The sequence below is a fragment of the Oreochromis niloticus genome, linkage group LG8, assembly GCF_001858045.2.
Source record: "Oreochromis niloticus isolate F11D_XX linkage group LG8, O_niloticus_UMD_NMBU, whole genome shotgun sequence".
NCBI classification, from domain to species: domain Eukaryota; kingdom Metazoa; phylum Chordata; class Actinopteri; order Cichliformes; family Cichlidae; genus Oreochromis; species Oreochromis niloticus.
The window spans coordinates 30,349,057-30,366,064 of NC_031973.2; the positions used below are offsets into that span (position 1 = coordinate 30,349,057).

Genomic DNA, 17,008 nt, shown 5'->3' on the forward strand with positions numbered 1-17,008 from the left:
CGGTACTTTTTTCGACCAATAGGAAAGGGTGGGGGGTTTTTGTTTTTGTTTTTGCTCACAGGTGGAGAGTGCTTTCGTTTCTTCCGGCAGTAAATATAAACAAGGATAGTATTCAGGAAGAAAACCAAACATTGCATATATTTTTATCATAACTCTGGTTTTACGTGGCCTATCAACACAATTAAAAAACTGTTATAAAGTCCACACTTTTTCCGTCAATTGTTCCGTCTGTCCTGCTCACATCTCCAATGGTTGTACACATTGTCATTAATGTGGCTTCACTGCACATCAGCCACGCCGCTTTGCTAGCTAAAACACCGGTGCTGTCATACCCTGTCAACAACGTTGATTGGCTGCGTATATATGAATGTGAATCGTATTATTGGCTGGACTATAGGATAAGGTGGCATCGTTCTAATCCCATACAGGAGCAGCCAGTCACTTACTGACGAACACTGCAAAACAGAATTGTTAAAGTTTTAATTTTAATTTCAATTCAGGTTAGATTTTTTTTGTGCGCAGAGACCGTGCCAGCAGTGCGCAGCTTAGAGGGAACATTGGTTTCCACACCACTGAAGTCGTTTTATCTCTCTTTTCAACCAACAGCATTCTTTCTTCAGCAGCCATTGTCCTCTCCTCTCCAAATAACTTCTGCTTAGCTTTCCGAGCTTTCCGAGCTTCCCTCGGGTCCTCTTAATTGTTGTGACGCGTGTTCGAAACGCAGAGAGGTGCGCTCGATTTGCCACACGGAGCAGCGCGAGAGTAAAGCACGAGGGAGGTGCTAATAATCGGCTCAGTCATTTTTAATGATCGTTGAAAACCCAGATCGTAATCGAGATTAAAATTCGATTAATTGAGCAGCCCTAGCTGTGTTGATAGCTTCAGCCGAACCATCATATACTTAAATTGCTTATCCAATAACAGAGCCTCATGTGTCTTCTCATTATTTTTGAAAGGAATACAAAACTTTGGTTTGGCTTAAGGGTCAGGTGTGATTACAGTATGGAAAATATACAGGATGCTTGTTTTATGTTACAGAGAAGAGGAGTAGGCAGTGTTATTACAGGTGTTTCAGTACATAACCAAAGAATTGAAAGACTGTGGGCAGAACTCCACAGAATTGTATCTGACACTTTATAAATTTTTTTAACTTCATGGAAGAAGGGGATATGTTGGATTCACTGAATGAGCTACATCTTTTTTGTCTGTATTATGTTTATTCGCCAAAGATTGAAAAAGCAAGAGTAAAGAGCAGAATCAGTGTCAATCAGTGGAACAACCATGGCATCTCTACACAAGGAGGACAGGCACCTCTTCATCTGTGGCATACAGGTGTCACAAACAATGTGGGAATCCAGTCGTTTATAAATTACATTTTTCATGTCGATAACTATTATGGCATTGATGAAGGGCCATTACCAGAACTTCAGTCAAACAATAATGTCATAATTCCAGATAATGACATCAACATTAATGAGACCGCAAAGAACATTATTCAACAAGTGAATCTATTAGAAAATGATTGAAATCAGGGAATAGATGTGTTTCTTCACTTTTACACATTTTGCATTGAATCAAATATTTTGCTTAAAAAGAAAAAAAAAAGAAATATAAGAAAACATATCTGATCAAAACTAACAACATACTGAAAGCATTTTCCTTAAAATGACAGCAGAAACTGAGACAGCAGAAGAATAAACAGATGCAAAGACAACCATGTCAAAGACACATGCACGGAGTAATGTGAGACAAAGACTATATGTTCACACTCAATAGTCTAAATAAACTTCTAAAGTGCTGTTAAATAGTTGGTATCTACCTGTATGAATCCTGAAGAACAATCACCGTAATGAGTCTTAAAACATCAACCTGACTGAGGCAGATGAATTTGGGAATATTAAAACCTTGACAAGTTAACACAGTCCTGCTCAAATGGAATACTAGTTTGTATTCTAATGCAATATAAGATTTATAAAATAAATATACTGACCTTTTTGACTTTTTTGAAGAGTTCCAGGTCAGCTACGTTTTCCAGGGTTGGATTTGATGAAGAGAAAATGCTGTTGGTGACAGAAAGTTAGGTGGTTAGGACCACCATGTACCAAGCTTACTGCAACAGAATTAAAGGAAAAGCAAAACTGTCAATGTTGCCTGTAAAGATCCGTATCAGTTAAACAGTTCACACTATTAATCTTAGAAAAATAGGTAATTACCAGTACTCTCAAGAGCCAAGTTCTTGCAGTTTTATTTCCCCTCAAACATGGGTGACCCTGCAATGGTGTCCATCAGTAGTCTCAAGAATTCCCTCCTTGGCCCACCTAAGTCAACCCCTTCCTCATTTCACACAGATCATCAAGTTGGGATCATAAGATATCCTTTGAAAACCATGCACGGCTCCCTCCCACACAGCAGAGCGATTTATATTACATTTGCACTGCTTTTTTGTGCTAATTTTGCATTACAGTTCCAGCAGTATCTCTTGAAGCGGGACTTTTTCTACACTAAAAAAAGAAAATAAAACACAAAATAAAATATATCAGCTACATGGTCATTTTACAGAATTTGAGAATATGTGTCATACTGATCATAGAGATTTAAAGTTTTATATTGATTTGACAATTCTGGAAACCTGTAATTCAAATTCCGTACATCTGACTCTCCAAGCTTGCAATTATATAGCTTGATTTAATTATTCATCATCTGAAGGATTGCCAGAAAGTGATGCCGCGAGAGTTAAATGTGAGGAGTAATCATCAGCGTTAACACTCATGGCAGGGATGTCATCACTTCTTGCCATGAAACCTCTGCTGTGACTGCTTGTGCCAGGTTTGTTATCACTTCTTGCCACGTAAACCTTCATCACAAATGCTGCTCCCATCACTTACTTGCTTTGCTCTTCATCTTTTACCAACCCTTCTGGCAATACAGTTGGTGCCAGTATCATCTTCTTCATCACTGCTAGTGCCCGGGTTATCACGCTTAACATGACTTCTAAACCTTTTAGTGACTTGGCTGCTCATGTCTCGTTGAATTTGTTGAGTATCAACTTCAAAACAATCATTGTCACTGTCCTTATCAGTTGCACACCTGCTTAATGCTGATTTGGAGCTGGAGATGTGGGAAAGATCTTTGTCCTTATCTGATTCACTCTTCAACAGAGAAAGACCAAAAATATACATCAAAAGCAAGAAATTATAGTTTATCTTAAACAAATTAAAATAAGAAATATCCATCTTGGTTGCTCCCAAACATTTGTTTTAAATAAATATATGTTATTTTGCTTGGAGACAAATTGTTGACATTTTTTCCCAAATGATGATACTTTTTCGTTTTATTGGGATCTTATTAAAAGTGTCCTTACATAGAGGGCTTTGATTTTAAATACCTTTGGGATTAGCATCTCCGTTAGCTCGTGAAAATCTTGGAGCTTTAGACACACCAGCTTATTGTCACAAGCCATTAGAAACTTGAGGCTACAAAAAATAAATAGGGACAACAGAAATGGCAAATTAGTTGAAACTGATATAGTTAGGCAAACAGAAGAGTTAATTTTATATACTGTATTGTATTATATCATATATCATTATATAGTATCTGCCTTGGTGGGGTGATAGTGAGTGACAGTCTTTTTTTTTAATAAGATCGGAAACTTTGCCATTATAGAAATATGTTACACTAAGGTATTGTAATACATAGGAGCCAGATTTACCAACTCTTTGCAACGGGGCATTGAAAAAAAAATACTGTTGGTATTGCACACATTATACCATCGTGGCTCAAGAGTTGGCAGTTCATCTTGTAATCGGAAGGTTGCCGGTTCGAGCCCCGGCTCTGACAGTCTCGGTCGTTGTGTCCTTGGGCAAGACACTTCACCCGTTGCCTACTGGTGGTGGTCAGAGGGCCCGGTGGCGCAGTGTCCAGCAGCCTTGCCTCTGTCAGTGCGCCCCAGGGTAGCTGTGGCTACAATCACCAGTGTGTGAATGGGTGGATGACTGAATGTAGTGTAAAGCGCTTTGGGGTCCATAGGGACCCCAATGTACCACTTTTTCCTTTACTTTCTTGTTCAGGAAACAACCTTGTGTTCATCTGAAACACCTTCCTGTTCATTTGAAATGCCTTGGTTTTCAGTAGTGTGTGTAAAGGCATTTCAGTGGAGTGTGTGAGAGCGTTTCAGTAGTGTGTGCGAGAGTGTTTCAGTAGTGTGTGTGAGAATTTTTCAGTAATAATCTCCCTAACGGCACCTAATAAATCAAATCAAATCACTTTTATTGTCACATCACATGTGCAGGTACACTGGTACAGCACATGCGAGTGAAATTCTTGTGTGCAAGCTTCACAAGCAACAGAGGTGTGCAAAATACAATAACATAAGAACAAAGCAAAATATAAGAAAGGGAATCTGAGAATTACTGAATATGTATACCAAATATGTATATATACGTGTGTGTGTGCGCATTCATATATATAAAATAAAATAAAATAAAATAAAATAAAATAAAATATACAATATACAGAGGTTAGCAGTTGGATATTGTACAAAAGAAATGGCATTTATGTACAGTATGGAGTGCATAATGTTGAAGTTCCAGTAAGTGAAGGTGAGGTGTCTATGAAGTGTTCAGCAGTCTGATGGCCTGATTGAAAAAGCTGTCTCTCAGTCTGCTGGTTCGGGACCGGATACCGCAGTAGCTCCTGCCTGATGGAAGTAGCTTGAACAGTTTATGGCTGGGGTGACTGCAGCCCTTATAACCAATAAACAATCCTATATGTGCAGAGACTTTTATCTCATTAACTAAAAGCAATGTCAAACTTTTGTTGTCATTTGAAACCTTATCATCAATAGGAATAGACCAGTTTCCTTCATGGGCTTTTTTTTTTTTTTACTGATTTATATTATCTAATAAAACAACATGATCATGGACAAATAACTTAAGGAAGTGCCATTCAATATTAGTTTTAATGAAAATTAAATTTACACCTAATACATTTGACAGTGTCAGCCCCACAGACAGAAAGAGACAGCACTTATTTCTGAAGAGGGGATCCAGATACATTTAATTCAAATCTTGTCAGGTGTTTGAAAAGGATTTGCCACAGGCAGTCGCTTCAAACATTTTAAATCCCCATCAGCCACAGAAACATACCTTGGATATCCTATTTCAAATATAGTCACACACAGAAAATCACATTGAGCTAATATCGCTGTGGCAGATTATTGGTCATAGAGCTGCAGATGAGGAGACTCTTCCTATTTTATTTTCTCTTGCTCTAATTATCATTAATCACTATTAAATGGGACATTATACCCACATTTGCACCACAGTAGCTTTGTTGTGAAGGATCTTGGATTACAACTGCATCAGAACACCAGTGCATGGCTTTTTTTGAAGAAAAATATCTGAAGAAAAAAAACCTAAATTTGGGTTTATGTTCAATTACCATTGCGGTTTATTTTGTACTAGCACAGCTGATTTGATTGAGCGATGCTTCTGCCACATTAGAAAAAAAAAACATGGTGGAAAACGACAGCAAAAAAGCAATGCAGATACATATCCAGAGTGTGATCAGCATATTTGTACATGGCAGCAAGACTTCTCCATTTGTAGGTTTCTTGATACTATACATTATCCTGTTAATCTGAAGAAGGATCCAAGGATTAACTAAGGCTGAGACAGGGAGCATCATTTCCAGCCCAGCGCTTAGAAAGCTGTTAGTGCTAAGCACCCTTCTTTCCTGTATCGACTTGCTGTCTCCATATTTCCCTATCCCTGAAGGCACCGAGCCATCATGCCATAAAGACACTGTCATGACCCCTTGTTGTGAATAATAGTGACCATTCATACCCTGTTCATTCAGTGCAGCTTTCCATCCAGGTTTAACTGACCTAAAAATGGCCAAAGAAGCTGCTAACTCACCAAGTACTTAGAAGAGCTGCATTCAGTGGAAAGTTTTAGTGTGGTTGTTTTTTTAGAGGGTTTCCCATGGAATCATGTGAAAAATTCTTCTTTAATTTTAATATTTTGATATATTTCCAGTATTTATCAAACAAGCTACAGTTTGATGTTTGACTTAATGCTGGCCTTATTTCACTGTTACTGTTGATGTATTTGATGAATCACATGTTTTTCAGCTTTAAACTGAAACATTATTTTTTGTTATATGTTTTTGGAAATTTTTGATGGCAGTGCTTCTGCAAATGTAAGTGGTGATAATGAAATGTCTTTCTGCCATTCATGAACTTGATTATTTAAGGCAAAACTTTAACAAAGCTAGCACTGACAATATGCATTAAATGCTTTGTGTGTTTTTCAGTGTGTGGAAGATATTAATTAGCAGTCCCTTGATGACTATAATATAACTGTTTGCTACAGATTTCTGTGTTGTTGATAATGGAAAGAATGGAGGAGAGGCTTGTTGTAGATGTTTGTTGTTGCCTTCAAACATGTAGTTATAGTTGTGAAAGGATGTAAACCTAAAAGTTATTGATGCCTAAACCTAATCAAACAAGGGAAAACAATTAGGTAAAAAATGTGAAAGATCGGATGTGTTTTCAGTCATCCAGGTCATTGTAGTCTGAGGAGCTTGGAAAGAAAAGCATCAAGTTTGCTTGAAGACATTTCACCTCTCATCCGAGAAGCTTCTTCAGTTCTAAGAGCAACTGGTGGAGCACTCCGGGCCTTTTGACCTCAGTAAATCACATGATAGGGTGGGGCTAGGTTTCACAATGGGTTCACCCGAAACCTTGGCTGATTGTGACCCATATCCATTTTCACCCCTTGGCTCGTGTGATTAGGTAGAAGATCAATAGGGTCCATGCGGGTCCATTACCCTCTTGGGGACACTCCCATAGGACTTAAAAATCTGGGGCTTCCCACCAATTGCTTTTAGGACTGAAGAAGCTTCTCGGATGAGAGGTGAAACGTCTTAAAGAAGTCCAGACGCTTTTCTTTCCAATCACCTTAGAAAGATGGGATGTGAACTTACCTTACTTGACTATTAGTACTTAGAATGTTCCAATGAAGTTCTCGTGCATTCTAGGCCTTTGCAAACAGGATATGTTCCAGTGACTAATTTGTTTATAGTCCAATTCAGTGAATAGAGCTAACTCAGGTCCCACTAATGTCTGTGAACACCAAACCAAAACTGATCACAACATGGACTTGGGACAATGTCAGGGGTCACCAAACAGTAGACAAGTCAATGCCATTTGTAAAAAAAACTCTATATAAAGGAGTGGAGGTGAACCTAGCCATAAACTGGTCACTGGTGATCTGGTGGATACAATGGGATGTAAAAGTCACTTACATGATTTAAATGGCTAAATTTGTGCCTCCAGTATGTACTTTTATCAGTATTACTAAGTTTTACTCTGTCCGATACATCATGTCCGATACACATTACAGCTAAAACTTGTTAGATTCCCACTCAGAACTCTAGTGTTACGGAACTGTATAATATTCAGCAGAATGAAACACAGTGTTACCGCTGAATCTAAGGCTATGTTCACACTGCAGGCGAAAGCGCATCAAATCCGATTTTTTTTACCCTATGCGGCCCATATCCGATCATGGTATGACAGTGTGAACGGCACAAATCCGATATTTTCAAATCCAATCTGGGTCACTCTGTGGTACTGAATCCGATACATATCCGATGTTTTAGAAAGCGACTGCTGTTTGAACGGTCATGTCGCATTAAATCCGTCTTTTACGTCACTGACACAGGACAGATGCCAATTATCAGCGCCGGAGAAGCGCCCGAGAAGACATCGCGAACGCTTCCTGGCCATCCAGCGTAGATGTCAGTGAAACTGTTGGGAACACAACGTGAACATTTTATTTGTACTGTATAATCTGCAGATTCTGACCGAAATCTGCAACTATCCTTTGAAGCACCGCCTCTCTAAAACAGCAATAAGGATAATTATTAGGTTATCTACATTATTATGTAAATAACAAAATAACTTAAAGCAAAAATTGGGAAACGTAAAGTCCGAAGTCTTTATATTAAGGGCCACCAGTCAAACAATATTGTTTGCTCTGGGTCTAAACAGAGCGAGTTGTGTGTGACGTCTTCTTTTGCGCATGCGGGTCGCTTTGATCGTTCACACTAGAGCGCGTTTGCTGTCACATTTTATTTGTAGTGTGAACAAGCAGACAAAAAAATCGGATTTGATCAAAAAATCGGAATTGAGCATTAAGACCTGCAGTGTGAACGTAGCCTTAGTAACATGTTCCTGTTACATTGACAGAGGTGTTGAACTTAATAGTTAGTGTGAGTTGTTTGAACAGCGCGAAACTGCAATAAATGATGAGGTACAGTAGGCTCACCAGTCTGGCCAACACATAAAATTATCTTTCTTCTGCTCTTTCTGTAACTATTTCTGTGTCTAATTACAACCTCTATTTTCGCCCTCTTTTTTCCCTTCTCTATTTGGCAGACATTCTCACTTTATTATGGCCCACACTGGCCTTTTATTGCCCACCAGCAGCACACTAGGGCAATTTGTCATTGGGAGAGTGGGGATGGGTTCTTTTGGCTGCCTCTGCCACTCTCACCTAAAAATCTAATCAGATCAGCAAAGGACTCTAATCACTTCCTCTCTTGCCTTGATTGCATTTATAGAAGTTCTGCTGTGCTGCACTCTCCCAATCAAGCATTTCATAATTACTCTCCTCTTATAACTGTTTATTTATATAACCCTGTACAGTATGCTCTTTGCCAGTGAGGGAGGAGGAGAAGTTTGTGGAGGTGAGGAGGGAAAGCCTTCGAGAAAAATCTGAAAATTATTGTCAGCCGTTTGTGCTTGAAATAAGTTATTTACCATCTTTGTATTCATGGGGGTCATTGTGTATATTACCACATATTGAACAACTATAATGTAAAGGTAATACATTTTTAGGCATTCTGCCAATCTAAGAAGTAAGTGACAGATTTTTTTAATACCTAAAAAAGCAGACTTTTTCTCCTGTGCTAATATTTGTGTGCTTGGATAAAATACTATGGGTATAGTTTTGTATTTTTAAGTTATTATTATTTATGGCACAAATGCTAAGCTAACCAACTTTAATCTATAATGTTATGGGTTAGGGGTAACCATAAAGGAACTGTAGCCCCTAATGCAAAGAAGATATTTTGTGAAAAAATGGTAAATAGTTTTTGATGCATGTAGGATGATTACATTTTTGCAATGAATGTTTATAGCTGCCAGAAGTGCAGACGTCTTTCAGTTCCTGTTTTTTCTGAAATGTGTTTCTTACTTATGAAGCCTAGTTTCAATAATAATACTGAGATGGGAACAGGAAAATGTCAAAGGAACTTCACTAAACAATGGTTGACATCACAAAGGGTATGTCCATCCATCCATTTTCTTCCGCTTATCTGGAGCTTGGTCGCAGCACCCTAAGCAGAGAATCACAGAACTCCTTCTCCAAGCTGTAGCCTCCTCCAGCCTTTCCTGGGGAAAAATAAGGCACTCTCAGGCCAGCCAAAAGATATAATCTCTCCAACGTGTCCTGGTTCTGTCTCAGGGCCTCTTCCCGGTAGGACATGCCCATACTGACATCATGAGAATGCCTGCCTCACCCAGTTTCCTGCACTTTGAGTTTCCCTGAGCTGGAGATCAGTCCGTCAGGGTCTCTGCCCCTGGCCGTTGCCCAGCACACACTGCACCCAACTCCTGTGGCACCTCCTGCAGGTGGTGGGCATGTAGGAGGGTGGACCCATAATCCCCTCTTTAGGCTGTGCTGGGCTGGGACCCATGGACATGGCCACAGGGTGTGGCACCGGTAACCATATCCCTCCACACCTCCACCACAATAAAGTAGCAATTCACGGAGGGGACAAAGGGTATTGTATTTTATATTGTATTGTATTTGCAGTTTATAGACAGAAAAATAGTAAAATGAATAAAATCATCGTGTTGGTCTGCAGGGAATCCTTGTGGTAATGCTATTCCCAGACTTCACTGACCTCCCTTAGCATGGAGACCCCGCCATACTACAAAGAGCAGATAAAAAAGGAGGAAACAAGACACAGGAATGGCACACAAAAGGAACGGAAGCCAAAAGGCTCTGGTTCCTGGTGTGATTGAAAGATCGAATAAAAATGTATTTGTTTGTTGCATGGGTTACTTTCCTGTCAACTACAGAAATGTATTTAATTTCCCTGTCCTCTTTTGCTTTCAGTTCATTGTTAAAATCTGATACTTTTAAACCTTTTCTCTAAGAAGTGCCTATTTGTGATATATTGTACATCTTTCAAATGCGATTAGGTTAGGCATTTTAAATTTAAGAGTTAGAAGTTGAGCGGTTGGGTCTGCCCATGCCAAAACATCATTAACAGGCCTAAGCTACCGAACAGCTGTTGTGGATGAAGCATCTGTCAGTCAAATATTAACCTTATGCTGGAAGATTGTTTAGCTTTCTCAGCAGGCTGGCCTTAGAGCAAATAATGACAGAACATCCCTGTCTCTTAATGTCCTTCATATTACTTCTGTCCTTATACACATTGAGTATACAAATTATCTGCATGTCAGCTGCTTCCATTTTAATTTACAAGAGATTTGTATTGATTTTCCCTTTTTAATCATCTGATATGCTAGCCATAAGGAAAGATTTAAGTGAATGATTGAGTATCGATACAAGGCAACTATACATTCTTGACAAAGGTGCTCAAAGGTTTCTATTTTATAGTAACTGTTTCAAGCACCTTCATGATGTTTAAACTAAAACTATCAGACTGATGATTTTCTTTCTATAATTCCCTACTTCTCTTTGTGTTCCAGGTTCAGCTGATCCACTACAATCATGAGCTGTACACAAATTATACAGAAGCTGCAAAAAGCCCCAATGGACTGGTCATAGTGTCTATATTCATGAAGGTAAACCTCATACATATGTTTAATCACTGCGCGAATACATATGTGTACTTGTATTCACTCACACAAATGGAAGTTTATCTTGATACAGAACAACCTACAGTTACTATGACATTCTGAGTTATAGCAATAACATCCAGTAGAATGCAAATTGCTACATTCTGAGTTTTATACATTCATACTGAATCTGGGCATGAAAGCCATGTTAACTTTGACCTGGTTTAATCAGTATTACAAGCCAGTAACAATATACTTATTCAAGAATAACTTAACGCAGTTTTCCTACTTTGACAGAATGCCATAGCTTCTATGAGTGTTGAACTCCACTGTCATGAGTATACACTGCTCCCGGAAAATTCCAAAATCAAAAAAATTAAATACATTTTTTTCACCTCAAAGTTCTACACACAATACCATATAATTACGAAGTTAATAACATTTGTTTGAAATTGTTTCAAATGCCTAAAAAATAAAACATGTACGTAAGTTCTTGTGGGTGGCTATAGGTCAGGAGGTATAGCAGGTCATCTACTGATCGGAAGTTTGGTGATTCAATTTCTGTCTCCCCCAGTGTGCATGTCAAATATCCTTGGGCAAGATACTAACCCCAAGTTGCTCTCTGATGCATGCATCGGAGTATGAATGTGAATGTGTGTGAATGTTAGGTAGAAAGCGCTTACAAAGCATAGGAGAAGTGCTTGTGTGAATGGGTGAAGGTGGCATGTTGTATAAAGCTCATTGAGTGCTCCTGGTGAGCAGAAAAGCGCTATGTAAGAATCAGTCCATTTACCATTTATTAAAAACCTTAAAAATAATTACGCTCATATTTGAGCTTGGGTGCATTCTGTTTGATTGGAGCCCACCTGTGGTAAATTTCGTTGACTGGACATGATTTGGCAAGAACTGTCTATATAAGGTCCCACATTTGATAGTACATGTGAGAGAAACCATGCTATGCAGTCAATGGATTTTTTTGTAGACCTCTGAGATCGGATTGTAATAAAGCGCAGATCTGGAGAAGGTCCTTAAAAATGTCTGCAGCACTGAAGGTCACATTGAGCACAGTGGCCTCCATCACTGATAAATGGAAGAAGTTCAGAACCACTAGGAGTCTTCCTAAACTGGCCCCCCAGCCAATCTGAGCAATCAGGGTAGAAGGACCTTACTCCAGGCACTAGGCACCACTTATAACCTGGCCAATACCGTCCATATAGTGAAGCATGGTGGTGGTAGCATTCCCGCTTTACAGCAGCTGGAAGATTAGTCAGGGTCAACGGAAAAATGAATGTACCAATGCACCGGTTTATTTTTCAGCATTTTCGAATATTTTAAAAACATAACAATATAGAGCATATTCTGGCTAGTGCAGCGATTCAGGAACTTTTGCAGTAAGGCTTGCAGTCCTAAATTGCTAGTTAAGCAGGTGCACTGATTGGACAGGTAGACTAAGTGGGTGAAGTATAGAAGCATGTTTCCTAATATTTTCAATGTTTTTAAAAACAAAATATTTGATTCCAGTGGACACAACAATATGAAAACCAAATAAATGTATTGATCCTTTTCAGGAATTCCAAAATCCAGTCTGCAATGAGAAGGTTTATCTTTAAATTCTGTTGAACTAATTATTTTGGTATTCTTACCCTCAAAACTAATTTAGGAAAAGAGGTTTTCTAAAGCATCAGATCTAATTTTTTACCAAACATTAAGGTGTGATGACATGGCATTTTAAATAAATGTCAATAAAATGTATCAGTACACTGAAAAAGAAAGCTACGGAGTCCCTCTGAATACATGGTCCAAAAAATAAATAAATTGTGGCCACAAAATACTACTTCGTGGGCACAAAATGGGTATAACGTGCCCGCGAAATACTTATTTGTGCCCACGAAATACTATTTCGAGGGCACGAAACAGGTATAACGTGCACACGAAATGCTAATTTGTGGGCACGAAACACTTGAATTGATAAACTCTTTTGCAAGAATATCAGATTACTTAATTAACTGGTCAAAATCTACAGTCCTTCCGATTAATTGCTCCTCCCATAATTCTTCTTCTACACCACTGCAATCGGGAAATATAAAATATTTAGGTGTTAATGTTTCTCCCAAGCTTGCAGATCTAACTAAATTAAACCATATCCCACTTTTAAAGAAAGTAGAAGGTGATCTGGCTAGATGGAAATGTTTACCCATATCACTCATGGGAAGGGTTGCCGCTATAAATGATCGTCTTACCAAAAGTAAATTATTTATTCTCAATGATCCCAACTAAACCGCCACAAGATTGGTTCAGATCTCTAGATTCATATATGTCCAAATTCCTTTGGAAAAATAAACCCCCACGTATAAGCTTAAAAACACTACAAAAGACCAAGGATAAAGGAGGATTAGAACTACCTAACTTTCAGCACTACTTCTTAGCCAACAGGCTTCAATTTATCTCAGGATGGCTAAAACATACCCTCTTAGATGAACCTTGGCTAGATGTAGAACAAGCACTTTGCAATAATCTAGAGATTTCAGACCTACCATTTATCAGCTCAAACATCCAACGACATGAATGCTTCAAAAGCGTCAGCATCAGCTGTTCTCTGACAGCATGGTGGGAGTTTCTAAAATTGACGGACTCTTCATTAATCCCATGCAAACATACATCTGGAACAACCCTGACATATTACAAAACAATAATATGATAAACTTTCCAGATTGGAGTGGTAAAGGAATCAAATATTTAGAACATATATTAAAAGGAACAGAATTTATTCCATTTGACAGACTAGTTACACAATATGGGATCAACAAGAAAAGATTTTTAGAATATCAACAAATTAAATCCATAGTAAAAAAGAAATTTAAGTCAGCTGCAGTGGCTATTAATTCCCTCCTTCGTTCTTACGGCTTATCAGACCCTTGGCGTATAAAAAATCCAACTACGAAGCAATTTTCCTTTTTCTCCCCTGTTCATCATAGTTACTCCAGGATTGATTACTTTATTGTCGATAACCAGCTACTTCCCTTAATTTCCAGCACCAAATATCACAGTATAGTGTTATCAGATCATAGCCCTGTGCAGATGGGTCTAGTTTTTCCAGGCAATGTAGCGCCCCAACGAACATGGCGGCTAGACCCCCAATTACTTTTATGTGAACACTTTAGAACATTTCTCAACAATCAGATTGACTTCTTTTTGGAAATTAATGACACTCAGGATGTGTCAAGGGGAGTTTTGTGGGAGTCTATGAAAGCCTATATTAGGGGCCAAGTTATTTCTTATGTGGCACACAGAGACAAGGAGCGTTCTAAACAACTTAAAGAACTGGCTGACAAAATTGCAGATATTGATAAGCGCTATGCTCTTTCACCTACGCCAGATCTTTTTAAGGAGAAACTACTGTTGCAAACTGAATTTAACACGCTTATGACATGGAAAGCCGAAAAAAATATTTTTAAATCCAGACAGGTATACTATGAGCATGGAGATAAAGCGGGGAGGCTCCTTGCACTTCAGCTCAAACAGCAGTCAGCTGAACAAATGATTTCAGGAATTGAAATAGGTACTGACTCGATATCCCGCAACCCCCGAGTCATTAATGACCAGTTTAAACAATTCTATTCTACCCTATATCAATCAGAGGTGGGTAGTAACTCACTTGAGATTTACTCGTTTCTTGATTCGCTGGATCTTCCCAAGCTTTCTCCAGATGCTCAGTCGTCTTTAGAACAGCCATTGTCGATTGAGGAGATAGCGAGTGCTATCAAGTTGTCTCAGACTGGAAGGGCGCCAGGTCCGGACGGTTTCCCCATAGAGTTTTACAAGGAATTCTCTTCAAAACTCACACCCATCCTAAAATCAGTCTATGATGAATCTTTTGCTACTGGAAATCTGCCGCAGACGCTTACCCAGGCCACGATTTCAGTCTTACTAAAGAAAGATAAAGATCCTGTACAGTGTAGTTCATACAGGCCAATAAGTCTTCTGTGCTGTGACTATAAGATTTTAACCAAAACTCTTGCACAACGGTTAGACCCTATCATTTCCACCATTATTAATGAGGACCAAACAGGCTTCATTCCTGGACGGCAGTCATTTTTTAATGTGAGAAGACTATTTAATGTGATATTTTCTCCCCATTCAACAATACATCCGGAAGTTATTCTGAGCCTTGACGCTGAAAAGGCATTTGATAGAATCGAATGGTCCTATCTTTTCGCAGTTTTAGAAAAATTCGGCATGGGGCCTACTTTTTGTGGGTGGATCAAAGTCCTATATTCAACACCTATGGCTGCAGTCAGGACAAATGGTCTGATTTCGGAATATTTTTCGCTCTACAGGGGAACGAGGCAGGGTTGCTGCCTGTCGCCCTTCCTGTTTGACATTGCAATCGAACCACTGGCAATTGCTATCAGATCTGATGGGAGGATTAAAGGTATATCCAGGGGTGAAATAAACCATAAAACTTTGCTTTATGCTGATGATCTCCTTTTGCAGATATCAGACCCAATTGAGAGTATGCCCTACCTTCTCCACTGGCTACAAGAGTTTAGTAACATATCGGGGTATAAAGTTAATTTGTCAAAATCTTTATTGTTTCCATTAAATAATCTGGCAAAACAGATCACTTATGAAAATTTGCCTTTTAAAATTGAAAATGACAAATTTACATATCTGGGAATAGAAATAGCTGGCTCAATTAAGGCTATTTTCCAGTATAACTACAGGTCTATCTTAGATCGTACCAAAACCGATCTGGATAGGTGGTCAAAAATTCCATTCTCACTGGCAGGACGGATAAATGCAGTGAAGATGACTGTAATGCCCAGGCTTCTTTATTTATTCCAAATGATTCCCATTTTTCTCCCCAAATCCTATTTTGCTCAGCTGGATCGCTTTATCTCTTTGTTCATATGGAACAAAAAACCTGCACGTATAAGGAAAGCAAGCCTGGAGAGAGCTAAATCTGATGGTGGTTTGGGTTTACCCAATTTCTTATTTTACTATTGGGCAGCTAATATTGTCAAGCTGACATATTGGATAACCATGTTTGCAGATAAGGAGGGTCCAGTCTGGACTGATATGGAACTGAGAGCTACACTCCCAGTTTCTCCGATTTCGATCTTAACTGCCCTTCTCCCACTAAATATCAAAGCACCTGAGCTGAACTCCAATTTGGTAGTTCAAAATTCGATTAAGATCTGGTGTCAATTCAGGAAACATTTTAATTTGACAAATACATGTAGCTTCTCTCCAATAATGTTTAATCATCTTTTTGCACCATCTCAAATAGATCATTCATTTGCAGCTTGGCACAGAAGTGGCTTGGTCTTCTTTCGAGATCTCTTCACTGAGGATGGCTTTGTTTCATTTAAATCTTTATGTGAAGACCATAATTTACCTAAGTCTCACTACTTCAGATACCTTCAGGCTCGGAGTTTTGCCTCTAAATGTTTCTCAGGGTACCCATCTCCACCCTCTAAAGACCTACTGTATTTAGTTCTTAATGTGAGTCAACCCACTAAAAGAGCAATATCAAAGATCTATGCATTAATTCTTGATAGCTGCCCTCATACATGGGACAAAATTAAGGCAGCATGGGAAGGGGAGGTCGGAGAAATTATACCAGAAGACACCTGGAAAAATACCATACAGCGTATACACACATCTTCTCTCTGTATTAGACATGGCTTGATTCAATTTAAGGTTGTCCACAGGTTGCATTATTCTAATGACAGACTGTCTAAATTATACCCTAATGTTGCACCAAACTGTCCTAGATGTGATTATTCTCCTGTTTCTTTGGGGCACATGTTTTGGTCATGTCCCTCTTTGTATGGTTTCTGGTCATCAATCTTTCAATCACTGTCAGCTATATCTGGCGAAACACTGCGGCCTGACCCTTTGATAGCTATCTTCGGTGTAGCTCGTGATGAGCTAAAGCTCTCCCACCTCCATAAAAATGCAATAGCCTTTGCCTCGTTGCATGCCCGCCGTCTGATACTGTTGAACTGGAAGGCGACGAATCCTCCTTCCTATGTCCATTGGATTAGAGAGGTGATGTTGGGATTAGCTCTGGAAAAAATTAGGTATACAGTGCACGGCTTGGAGGGTAAATATGACAGAACCTGGTCA

General features: G+C 38.9%; 1 protein-coding gene across 3 annotated transcripts in view; it reads left to right on the forward strand.

The window, feature by feature from the left end:
* The window catches only part of LOC100707149 (carbonic anhydrase-related protein 10), a 1,009,504-nt gene that overhangs the window by 969,869 nt on the left and 22,627 nt on the right, over window positions 1-17,008 (forward strand). For all 3 annotated transcript variants that reach the window (XR_265714.4, XM_005447896.4, XM_013273682.3), the window contains exon 5: window positions 10,787-10,882. Coding sequence is in view for 2 of the 3 variants with exons in the window: in XM_005447896.4 (XP_005447953.1) it covers window positions 10,787-10,882 (96 nt within the window). In the remaining variant the exon portion in view is untranslated. The remainder of the gene's footprint in view (window positions 1-10,786; window positions 10,883-17,008) is intronic.